Source organism: Desmodus rotundus, chromosome 13 (genome assembly GCF_022682495.2).
Source record: "Desmodus rotundus isolate HL8 chromosome 13, HLdesRot8A.1, whole genome shotgun sequence".
NCBI lineage: Eukaryota > Metazoa > Chordata > Mammalia > Chiroptera > Phyllostomidae > Desmodus > Desmodus rotundus.
In genome coordinates, this window is record NC_071399.1 from 89009427 (window position 1) to 89022496 (window position 13070).

General features: G+C 40.8%; 1 protein-coding gene across 1 annotated transcript in view; it reads left to right on the top strand.

Moving 5' to 3' along the window:
* The first annotated feature begins 550 nt into the window (after positions 1 to 550).
* Positions 551 to 13070, top strand: part of LOC112313683 (phosphatidylinositol 3,4,5-trisphosphate 3-phosphatase TPTE2) — a 38784-nt gene continuing 26264 nt past the window's right edge. Inside the window, exons 1-6 of the mRNA XM_053916370.1 lie at positions 551 to 642; positions 3603 to 3656; positions 4238 to 4303; positions 9582 to 9632; positions 12192 to 12353; positions 12605 to 12724. Coding sequence (XP_053772345.1) covers positions 551 to 642; positions 3603 to 3656; positions 4238 to 4303; positions 9582 to 9632; positions 12192 to 12353; positions 12605 to 12724 — 545 coding nt within the window. The remainder of the gene's footprint in view (positions 643 to 3602; positions 3657 to 4237; positions 4304 to 9581; positions 9633 to 12191; positions 12354 to 12604; positions 12725 to 13070) is intronic.

A 13070-nucleotide genomic window follows, 5' to 3' on the forward strand; every position in this document is an offset into this window, starting at 1 on the left:
TAGCTGTTGCTTTTTACCTTCCGTATCAGTTGGCACTTTTTTGGAACCTTCCCTCTCTGTTTATTCTTTCCGAGTATTTTCTGTGGGCGCTTCTCTGCATCTCTAAGCGTATTTCTCAAGCTTATTTTAAAACTCTTTGTCACTATGTTCTGCTCCAGATGGTTTACGTCGTTCAGTCTGTTGCATGCCTTTTCCACTAGCTGTGCTCCTCCATGTCTAATTATTTGACTTGGGAGCTCACGTCCCTTGTGGCTTTCTGCCACTCTGTCCGCTGACCTGTGCTAGGGAAGGGCTGACGTCATCCTCCTCGAGACAGTCTGGGGCTGTTGTGTCAGCCTGATTATTCAGAGTGTATCCCTTCACTTTCTAAAGTGTCCTGGCGTGGGTGAGGTGTTATGTAAGCCCCCCTCACTGAAAGCTAGGACCAAAAGTGTGTGTTTAGCAGTAAGGTTAAAACAGGAGGAGGTGATGAGCCTTGGGGATCAGAGAGTCTCAGAGAGTCCCGCGACACTCCGGGACTAGGCAACTCCCCTGGTCAGGGCACGTCACCATGAAGCCCCTGGGCAAAGCAGCACTGGAGGAGGCAGGAGGCCTAGAGTCCCGCCAGGGGCCCAAGGACATTGGTAGGGAAGAGGAGCAAAGGCCCGAGGCTTGTGCTTCAGGCCTTTCCTGCTTTTGGCAGCTCACCTGACTGTATCCTAATGACATCTCACCTTCACTGGTTTCTCCTGAGAAAGGCAGTAACTGTCTCCAAGCAACTCAGGGGAAAAGCAAGAGCAGGATTTAAAATTTTCCATTTTTAGTTTTCTGAGGGAATTCCATGCTGCTTTCCACAGTGCCTGCAACAGTCTGCATTCCCACCAACAGTGCACTAGGGTTCCCTTTTCTCCACATCCTCACCAACATTTGTTTGTTGGTTTGTTTATGCTGGCCATTCTGACTGGTGTGAGGTGGTATCTCATTGTGGTTGTAATTTGCATCTCTCTGATGGCCAGTGATGCTGAGCATCTTTTCATATGTCTCTGGGCCCTCTGTATGTCCTCCTTGGAGGAGTGTCTGTTCAAGTCTTTTGCCCATTTTTTAATTGGGTTGTTTGCCTTCCTGGAGTGGAGTTGTATGAGTTCTTTGTATATTTTGGAGATCACACCCTTGTCCAAGGCATCATTGGCAAATATGTTTTCCCATATAGTTCGTTCTCTTTTCATTTTAATGCTCTTTATTTTAGCCATGCAGAAGCTTTTTAATTTGATGAGGTTTCATAGCAGCACAATTTACAATAGCCAAGTGCTGGAAGCAACCTAAGTGCCCATCAGTAAATGAATGTATAAAAAAACTGTGGTACATTTATACAATGGAATTCTATGCAGCAGAGAGAAAGAAGGAGCTCCTACCCTTTGCAACAGCATGGATGGAACTGGAGAGCATTATGCTAAGTGAAATAAGCCAGGAGGTGAGGGACAAATACCATATGATCTCACCTTTAATTGGAACCTAATCAACAAAAGAAAAAAGCAAGAAAAATATAACCAGAGACATTGAAATTAAGAACAACCTGAAAGTAATCAGAGGGGAGGGGGGAGGGGATAATGGGGGGAAGGGAGGAAGGGTTTTCAGGAACTACTATAAAGGACACATGGACAAAACCAAGGGGGGGTGGAATCAGGGGAAGGAGGTGGGTTAGGCTGGGGCAGGGGGTAGTGGTGGGGGATAAATACAGACAACTGTAATTGAACAACAATAAAATATATTTTTTAAAGAATTAAAATAAAATAAAATTTTCCCTCCCACCGAGCCCCTGGCACCCCTTTTCCTCAGTCTGTCCACATGTCCGGGTTCTCAGGATATTATTGTAGTGTGTTACTTTAATGAGAATCTTTACATGTTTTTGAAATTTAAATATGTATCATTTTATGTTGTCACATGCTAATGTTTTGGCATAACATTTGGGGAACACTGCCTTAAAAAACCCAGTAATATTTGTGAAATGACTCTTCGGCATGATTTTATGAAGCTGAGAGATGCAAAGTGCATTTTCATCTGTCTTATTTTATAGATGAGAAAATTAAGTTACAGAGAGATTAAATTATCCAACCCAGTGGTGGGGAGTCTTGATTTTTGGACAAAATAATCAGACATCTTTTTTGAGATGAATTCAGAGAAAAAGGAATCATTCTGAACACATACTGTATTTTCAGTTCAGAAAAATCTTTTAAACATAATTTGATCCATCCTTGACCTCCCTACTTGTTTCTCCTCCAATGAATGGTGACCGGGGAGGGGCTCGCCCTTGGCATTGAGATCTCCATTTTTTTAAGATTTTTCTGGCATTTTCTGATATTTTCCTGTACCCCCTTACTAGCGGTCCCCTGGGTCCTCCTCCCCGTCCCTGCAGTCTCGTTCCCCCTGCACATTTCCTACACCGATGATGAGTGCTCCGCCTCCCTCCCTTCTTTCCCGTGGATGCCCACGCACGCTTGTGCACACACAGGTGTGCACCCACGGCCCAGAGCCTGTCTCAGCGCCTCCAATGCTATATGCCCTGAAACAGTGTCTTTAGTTTCTGTCACGTTTCCTCATGATTTTACATCCCGTGTCCTGAAATTCTATGAGGAAAAAGAACTTGATTGCCTTCCAAAATGTCTGACTTTATTTTTTATATATTTTTTTACTCTTTAGCTGAGTTATGGATGTCTCTTTAGGGTCCCTTGACAATGATGACAACCAGGGGTGAGATGACTTGACTGACCTTTACAGTGACAGGTATTGGGGGCATCCATTGGCAATAAGAGGTTTCTCTAAGAGACTGCTAGCTTCTGTAGGTCACTCTCTTTGGGGGGGGGCGGTCTATGTGTACAAAAGAAGAGCCGGTCATAAGAGGGAGGCTCTGACTCATAGTCTGTTTGTGATCTTGAGTATGTAGTCGCCTCTTAGGAAACTAGCTGAATGTCTGCGTGTGGGACCCCCGTAGAGGGCACTGGGAGAGGAGGGGATCCCCTTTGCAGTAAGGAGGATGGAACAGGGGCCAGGGAGCCACGGAGCTTGCTACAGAAAAGACTGGAGCTAACAGACCTTGGCTCTCCCCTCACCCCCCAGAGCTCTGTCACCCCTAGAGCTGGGCTCACAAATGTGAAATCACAGTGATGTCGGAGGGAGCCCTTGACCCAGGCTGGCAGTTATTTGAACCCAACTGAGGAACAGAAAAGCCATCCATGATACGTGAAGAGTAAGGATGTCGTGAAGGGACTCGATAATCAGGAAACTAGAAGAGGCTGGATCAATGTGAACCAGTGAACCGAAGCTGGATTATGAAGTAAATTCAACCTCAGTGCAGTTGGTTTTACCTGACAGTCGGGCTTAACCGTGCGGAGCTGTCCCTCGTCTTGACTCCTTGGGCTTTTTGACAGACCTGAGCGCTTCATCCTAACTCTATAAAGCCTGAGTTCGTGGGGAAATGGAAATGCTGGTTTTCAGACGATTAACTTAGAAATAGTTTTTAGAGTTCAACCAGTTTACAAATTGAAGACTACTTGTTACTAACTGCAAACAAATGCATAAATCTATGAAGTCCCTGGGAGTCTAACCATATGTCTTTAATTCCTTAGAAATGACTCGGATGAAGTGACATCGGTAATCTGTGACAGAGCCACTGGTGAAAGGTAAGGTGTCCACCTAGAGGGCGTGGGATGCAGCAGTTCAGTCTCAGAATTACCCATGGTACCACGGGCCGTGATCTAACATTATGTCTAAAAAGTTAGGGTTTCCAGTCAGCCAAGTCACGTTTACTATACAAGGTGGGGCAACCGTAGGTCTACAGTTGTAAAATGCAGAGTTTATTCTTGTATTATTATTTATTTATTACTGTGTTATTTTCCATATGAACAACTGTAAACCTACATTTGCCTCGCCCTGTATATTTTGATCAAGGAATTCTTGTTGTTGAGGTAAATTGATCACTTCACTGTTCCTTTTTTTTTTTTTTTTAAGATTTTATTTATTTAATTTTAGAGAGAGGGAAGGAAGGGAAAGAGGGAAAGAAACATCAATGTGTGGTTGCCTCTCAGTGGCCCCCTCTGGGGACCTGGCCCACAACCCAGGCATGTGCCCTGACTGGGAATCAAACTGGTGACCCTTTGGTTCACAGCTCGTGCTCAATCCACTGAGCTACACCAGCCAGGGCTCACTGTTCCTTATAAGAAACCTCTAATGATATGTTTTTTGTCTTTGTTGGCATTTCAAGTAAAATAGAGCAGCTCTCCAGGCTTGACGACGGGGGTGAAGACCTTGACTTTCTCAATTCATATGAGTAAGTGAGTTTGAAGTTCTGGGGGAGGAAGCCATCGAGGCAGCGCTTATCTGTGGGAAGGTAGGGCGTATGCTGAGGCAAGGAGAAAAATGGAAAAGTATGGAAAGACAATCAAAACGTTTGAGAGGGAATAATGGTACACAATAAACCATTCTAATCCAATTTACAGAAATGTAGCATTTTAAAAAATCAGTTATCACAATTAAATGTTCTAGTTTGAAAAGCATGAACATATCATTAGTAGAGTGTGATTTTATTACAATCTCTTTCTTAATAGAGAAATGCAGCATGATACTTACTCTTTGATTGTGTCCTTTCTCATTTTTCCTGGCTATATATTCTAGTTCCTAGTTTTGTTGATTTTATTTGTGAGCCAATGGGACTGACAGTAAAGTGAACCTGTTTTGCTGATGAAATTTTTGCTTGTTGGAATTTTGTTTGTTTGTTTAAAGAATTGAACCATATGAACAGAAAGACTTTCATTTCCTAGACCAGGAGTTGGCCGACTTTTGCCAAAAAGGGCCAGATAGTAAATATTTTTAACTTTGTGGGTCATCTGTATGGTCTCTGTCTCAACTACTCCACTCTGACATCACAGTGTGAGAGCAAGTGGGTGGGTCCCAATGAAACATGACTTTCCAAAGTATCCGGCCATCTGCCTTCGGCCCACAAGCCATAGGTCACCACCTCCTGCTCTAGATAACATGTCTGCAGCAACCACCAGCATGTTCTCTATGCTGTGTGTCCGTTTCCGTCTTTAATGTTTATTCATTTTTGGTTTTTGGATTCCTCATGTAGGTGAAATCATACAGTATTTATCTTTCTCTGACTGACTTATTTCACTTAGAATAACACCCTCTAGGTCCTTCCATGTTGTCGCAAATGGCAAGAGTTTATTCTTTTTTTATTGCTGGGTAACATTCTGTTGTGTGTATATATCTGTTCATCTCTTAACGGACATCTAGGTTGCTTCCATGTCTTGGCTATTAGTAGTAACACGGCAATGAACACATGGGTGCATGTATCTATTGAATTGGTGTTTTCGTTTTCTTTCTCTTGGATAAATACCAAGAGGTGGAATTGCTGGATTATGTGGCAACTCTATTTTTAATTTTTGGAGGAATCTCTGTATTGTTTTGCATAGTGGCTGAAGTAATTTACAATCCCACCAACAATGTACAAGGGTTCCCTTTTCTCCATATACTCCTAGCAGTTCTTATTTGTTGATTTATTCATGATAGCCATCCTCACAGTTGTAAAGTAGTGTCTCGTTATTGTTTTAATTTGCATCTCCCTAAGGACTGGTGATGTTGAGCATCTTTTCTCATATCTGTTGTCCACTGTATGTCTTCTTTGGAGAAATGTCTGTTCAGGTCCTCTGTCCATTTTTCAATTAGATTGCTTGGTTTTCTTTGGTGTTACGTTGTATGAGTTCTTTATATAGTTAGGATATTAACCCCTTGGCCAGATGTATCATTTGTGAATGTCCTCTTCCATTTAGTAAGCTGTCTTTTCATTTTGTCGATGGTTTCCTTCACTGTGCAAAACATTTTTAGTATGGTGAAGCCACACTTGTTTATCTATTTATTTTTGTTTCTCTTGCCCAAGGAGACATATCCAAAAAGCTACATAATGCTGAGAGTGATGTCAAAGTTTACTAAGACTTTACTGCCTGTGTTTTCTTCTAGGAGTTTTTTGTTTGTTCAATTGTTTGCTCTTTAGTAAAGAAAGAAAATGGATTTATTTGTTGGTTGGTTGGTTGGTTTTATTGTTGACACTATTACAGATGTTCCCTATTCCACCCAGTCCTCACCGCACTGTTGTCTGTGTCCGTGGGCTTTGCGTACATGCGTCTATGTTCTTTGCCTAATATCTTCCAACCCTCCACCCCTGCCTTCCCCTCCTCTGGAATATGGCAGTCTCTTCCACATATCCATGTCTGTGGTTTTATTTTGTTCACCAGTTTGTTTTGTTCATTAGATTCCACGTATGAATGAGATCATGGTTGCAGGTCTTTCATTTAAGTCTCACCCATTTTGAGTTAACTTTTGTATATAGTGTAAGAAGATAGTCCGATTTTAGTTTTTGCATCTATCTGTCCAGTTTTCCCAATATTATTTATTGAGGAGAATGTCTTTATCCCATTGTATATCCTTGCCTCCTTTGTCATAGATTAATCGACCATATAAGTGCAAGTTTGTTTCTGGGCTCCGTATTCTACCCCGTTGATCTATGTATCTGTTTTCATGCCAGTGCTGTGCTTTTCATTATTGTAGCTTTACAGTATAGTTTGAGGTCAGGAAGTGTGATACCTCCCACTGTGTTCTTTTTTAAGATTTCTTTGCCTATTCATGGTTTTTTGCAGTTTCATATACATTATAGGATGAGTTTTCCTAATTCTGAGATGAATGTCATTGGTATTTTAATAGGGATTGCACTGAATCTGTATATTGCTTTATGTAGTAAGGACATCTTAACAATATTAATCCTTCCAATCTTGAGTAAGATACATCTTTCCACTTATCGTACCTTCTTTAATTTCTTTCTTCATCGCCTTATGGTTTTCTGAGTACAGGTCTTTTACCCCTTTGGTTAAATTTACTTCTAGATGTTGTATGCTTTGTGATGCAATGGTAAATGGGACAGTTTCCTTAATTTTTCCTTCTGATTGTTGTTATTGGTGTATAGAAATGCAGCAGATTTTTGCACATTGATTCTGTACCCTGCAACGTTACTGAATCCATTTATGAGTTCTGATAGTTTTCTTGTGGAGTCTTTAGGGTTTTCTATCTGTAGTATCAATGATGCGGGTTTCACTTCTTTATTTCTGATTTGAATGCCCCCCCTTTTTTGGTTACCTGATTGCTGTGTCTAGGACTTCCAATGTTATATTGAATAGAAACAGTGAGACTGGACATCCTTGTCTTGTTCCTGATTTTAGAGGAAAGGCTTTCGGCTTTTACCTTTGAGTATGATGTGACAAGCTGTGGGTTGGTCTTTATCATGTTGCGATGTTTCTTTTATACCCACTTTGCTGAGAGTTTTTATCATAAAAGGATGCTAAATTTTGAATTTTGTTACCTGTGACTTGTTTCTCCATAATCTCAGCGAGAGTACTTCCTACTTCTCTGGTCTGAAGACATTTTCACCACGTACTCATGGCAAGGAAATAATACATTCTTAAAATTGCGTGTCTGAACTGCAGACATTTTCGTGGGATTTTTCTTCTGTTTCTTTCTTAGCCAGTTATTTAACCATCAAATATTGTGTCACTGTTGGAGAGTGAGTAGAGCTGAAGAGGATATTAAACGGCCACTGTTGCAATTTGTTGGTGTCTTGATGAAGATTCCATGGAAAACAAAAGGGAAACTGATGCATAGAAATAGTTCTTCAAATTACCCGTGAACTTCCCTTTCTATGACCTCTTTCAGTACGGGCCTTCAGTGAATAGTTCTTTCCGCCGCTTAATTAATACAAAGGGCCCCAGAGTGTGCCAGATGGCAGTAATGGATAGTGGTGATGACAGCAACGTGCATTGAGCATCTACTCTATGTCAAGCGGTTTGCCAAGCCAGCACCATTTATGTAGACCTTGCCCCACGTCCCTGGGACGATATCTCTCAGTAGGTATTATCGTAAGCCCTGTTCTCCTTATTACAAAACTATAGAGTTCTGAGAAAATATCAGTATGTGTTCCAAGTTATGTGTTCGATGCAGCCAAAACTCTAGATAACAAAACTGTTCAAGAAAGTGGTGCCAAAACAAACAAACAATACCACCCCCCCCAAAAAAAACCCTTCCTGTAGTTCATCACACACTGATCTACAAGTACATACTTCATCAAATTAAATCAAGGGAGGAGGGAAGCCAGCAACCACGGGAGCACAGCAGGGTTACAGGGTTACTTTACAAGCCAACGAAAGCACTCTGATGCAGTGCAAAAGGTAAGGAGCTGAAGTGACGTAAGCTGTGTAGGCTTTGAACCTGTAGGAACAGGAATTCAGTTCTCATTTCCCTTACTCTTCTTTTCCATGGTCAGAATCTCGCAGGCTTGGGCAGCTCTCAGCAGTCAGCCTAGCTGTGCTGTTGCCTCTTGACGCCAGAGTTTCCTGGCCAGTTAGAATCCTGACAAAGACCTGGGCTTCGATACCATTCCACAGCATCCGGGGCGGTCGGTACATGTGTCCCTGGATTGCAGATGATCTTACTGTTGCTTCCACTGCCAAGTTCCCTACCAGTTTTCTTCCAGCATTATCAGAACACAACTTGACATTCCTTCTTCTTCTATTATTATTATTATTATTATTATTATTATTATTATTATTGCAGTGGATATGCTACTTGTCTGCCTATTAACTATAAATACTCTGCAATGGGGCTTGGCCCAGGGGTGGGGCAAAATTTGGATAGATTGAACAAGGCAAGCGTTTGTTTCTTTCTCTCCAGTCTCCAGCCTTGGGCGTAGGCGATGAGCCCTACTTCAGGGTCAGTCCCACTGGGGCTGGAATTTGGGGCCCCTGTTGGAGGTGTCAGCAGGGCTAGAAATTGCTCCCCAATGGCTACCTCATCCCCAGCTGGAGGGTAAAATGAGGCATAACCAGAGGCTCCATCAAACAGGCCCCTCCTCCTGTTAATGGAAGGAGCCATTGACTAGGGTTTCTCCTTTGACGTGTATCTTACCGAAATTCCTCACCTCCAGAGTGGCCTTGCCAACCCAAATGTGACCCCCATGAGCTGTTGTTTCCGTGGGGGTGTTTTGTTCCAAGGGATGAGTATTACAGGACAAGAATATCATTTACTCCCTACCCATCCCTAGAGCCCTTATTTTATTGCTGTGGAAAGAGGTCTGCGAGGCCTGATGACTTGTCCGGGATCCCGCAGATGACTAGTGAGAGCGCTGCGGCCCAGGTCTCCTCTCCCACTCCCTCCTGTCGCCACGTTCTTAGTCGGTGGGGCTTTAGCTGGTGATGCTAAGTTTTCTCTCACCATAAGGTTGTGGTTGGGGCTGTACAGGCAAGAGAAATATTACTAAGTATCCAAAGTTTAGTGTTTTATTCATATATATGAATGAAAAAATCATGAAGCAGAAAGGTGACAAATTTAGTTATTAGTAAAAAGCATTTTGTTATGAAACTTCTGAAGAGTTTTTTAAGGATTATATTGATAAAGGCCTTTGTTTGCTGGTTAAATTCACATTATCTGTTAGAAGGAATCTGTGATAAACTTGCGAGTGCTGGAACTTGATTTTTAATTCTTTTAACTCACACTTCTTTTTGCAGCAGCAAGATTAAGAGAACTATGTTCTTAATTGTTTCATCCTTTACATTCAGGTATGTGAGACCCTAGAAAAGGAGATAATTAAATATGTATAACACTCAATATCAATATTTTTAATGAAAAAGGATCTGGGAGGAGAAAACATTTCTGTCAGTATATTGCTAAAATTGTCCCTGTGCCCTATTTAATATAATATAATGTAATTCTTGAAATATTATTCTAAGCTGAACATTAAGGATTTCAAAGAAATGCCATTTTGCCTAGTCTAGTGTAAATATTAATGTTTTTATCTGTAAGAGTAAAAATAATGAAGCATGCATTTTAAGATGCTATAATTGTGTGTTTATTCATTTGTCTAGAATTACTCTTTAATTATGGAAGCATTCTACTTAGGCTTCTTCTCAACAGAGTCACAAGTTATACTTGTTTCCTTTTAAATGTATAATATTTTAATCTGTGATACAATTGTAAAAAAGTAATTTGAATACTAATTTATCTTCATAGATTATGCAAATAGTATAATCAATGTATGGAGAATTTGTTTAAACTCTATGTAACTCATTAGAAAAATTACATTTAGATCAAATTTGAAAGCTAATAAGACACTGAAGTTTTTAAAAAGTTTTTGCACAGCAAAGAAAACCATTAGCAAAATGAAAAGGCAACCCACTGAATGGGAGAACATATTCACCGATACATCTGATAAGAGTTTAATATCTAAAATTTATGAAGAACTTATAAAACTCAACACCAATAAAACCCCCAAACAATTTAATTAAAAATGGGCAAAGGACCTGAATTGTTGCTTCTCTAAAGAGAACATACAGATGGCCAACAGACACATGAAAAGATGCTCAATGTCACTAATCATCAGACAAATGCAAACTGAAACCACAATGAGATATCACCTCACACCTGTCAGAATGGCTGTCATTGATAAATCAACAAACAACAAGTGCCGGCGAGGCTGTGGAGAAAGGGGAACCCTTGTGCAGTGTTGGTGGGAATGCAGACTGGTGCAGCCACTGTGGAAAGCAGTGTGGAGATGCCTCAAAAAATTAGAAATGGATCTGCCTGTGATTGAGCAATTCCACTTCTGGGAATTTATCCAAAGAAACCAAAGAACCCCCAAACACTAATTTGAAAGAATATATGCACCCTATGTTCATTGCAGCATTACTTCCAACAGCCAAGATCTGGAAGCAGCCCAAGTGCCCATCAAGAGATGCATGGATAAAAGAGCTGTGGTACATGTCCACAATGGAACACTACTTTGCTGTAGAAAAGAAGGAAATCTTACTTTTTATGACATCATGGATGGACCTGGAGAGCATGATGCTAAGTGACATAAGCCAGTCCGAGAAGACAAACACCATATGATTTCACTCACATGTGGAATCTAATGAACAAAATAAACTGACTAACAAAGTAGAAACAGACTCATAGACACAGAGAACAGACTGACAGCTATCAGAAAGGGGGGTATTGGGGGACTGGGTGAAAAAGGTGAAGGGACTAAGCAAAAAAGAAAAAATCTCACGGTCACAGACAACAGTGTGGGGATTGCCAGAGCCGAGGAGGGCGGGAGGAGGTAGAAGAGGTCACGTGGGGACAAATGATGATGGGAGAGACTTGACCTGGCATGGTGAACACACAATTCACTGTACAGATGATGTGCTACATGGGCTCGTACACCTATCGGGAATAAAAAGCATAAATGACAGACACAAAATAGGCACGGTGAGATTAAGAATAGTGTAGGAAATGGAGAAGCCAAAGATCTTATATGTATGACCCATGGACATGAACTAAGAGGGGGGTGGGCAATGCTGGTGGGGGGCTGAAAGGCAGAGGGAATAAAGAGGAGACAAAAATGGGACAACTGTAATAGCATAATCAATAAAATAGACTTTAAACAGAAAAAAAAAGAATTGTACACCTGAACCTATCTAATTTTATTAACCAATGTCACCCCAATGAATTCACTTAAAGCAAAAAAAGATGGAAAATGAATAAAATGTGTACGAGACTGGCTTAGATATTTTAGTGTTCAATTATGTATGTATTTCTGAAATTGAATTTCACCTGCCAGCCTTGTTCTCAAAGCATCCACTAACATGTGAAATCTCACGGATACAGAATCTTATTGGTCCATGTGGTCTTTTAAGGGCTTACGTTAGCCAGGATTTCACTTGGTTTTTATTACTGAATCCTGTAAAGTCATCAAGATTAAGGAAGTTTTAACTATCATGAGAAATCGGTAGAAGCCCCTGGTAAAATTCTCAAATTTCATGAAGAGCTTACAAGTGGATACAGGTGATTTCAATTCCATTTGCCTGTTCTGTTTTGGGGTGTCCACCTGATGTGTCTCTAAGGAAAGGACAAGGTAACATCAGGCGGTCTGGGACAATGTTGTTCTCCCGACACCTGCTTCTGTTGGGTGAGAACGGAGTAACTCTGCAGGTTCTAAGGCAGTGAAGTTCTTCCTACCACTGCATGGTTTCGTCCTAAAGAGTGGCATTTTTAAATCAGATGAGTGGCCTAAATGTAGTACAACCACGGAGGTGAACTCCCCTTTGTCCTGATTCTATTGATTTCTGTGTTTGTTGTAGAATATTTGGAATTTTGCTGGTCTTTGTGGATGTGTCTGTCGTCATTGTAGACCTACTTATCACTGATAACACAATGTACATTCCTTTGGAATATCGTTCAATTTCCTTATCTATCGCTTTATTTTTTTTCACGGATATTCTTCTTCGAGTATTTGTAGAAGGGTAAGTATTTGTTCAATGGTTTGGTTATATCTCATACTACACTTAAATTGCCCTACTGATGCTTTTGTTATATACATATATATAAAATAATGAATGTGAAATTTGTCCCCTTAATCTAGTTTTAAAAATGAATTTAAAGTAATTCATTAAAGTGGAGTTCTTTAGGGGGACGAGTCAAATAATTTGTGTTCTTAAATACATCCCTATCTCTTCTTGGGAGGCATAAACATATTTTTTGTTCTATATTACAGGATACAGTCGTATTTTTCTGACATAGTTAATTCTATAGATGCTGTGATTATTGTGGTGACTCTACTAATTGATCTCACTTATATTTCAAATGACTTTGAGGTTTTTGAAGAAATCCCCAGGTAAGAAACCTATGATTCACCTCTCTTAAAGATTTTCTTTTTTGTCTTCATTTTCTGTGGCTTTCTCCCTATGTCATCCTTTTAACTCTGAATGTCCTGATTTGGTACCAGACGAGCTGTGTGAAAATGAAATGGTATTTCCACCTGCTTGGAAACTAAAGGGAGGAACCAGGGAGGGGTGGGACCAGGGAGGGGTGTACCCACTGAGCACCTTTCACTGATGGAAGAAGGTGGGACACCCAAGGAAGAAACTGGGCGCTTCGTCTCTTGTACTAATTTTAACTCCTCTGCATTTTTAAATTCCCACTACATTAGAATGTGAGCTTCGACCACAAATTCCTACCCA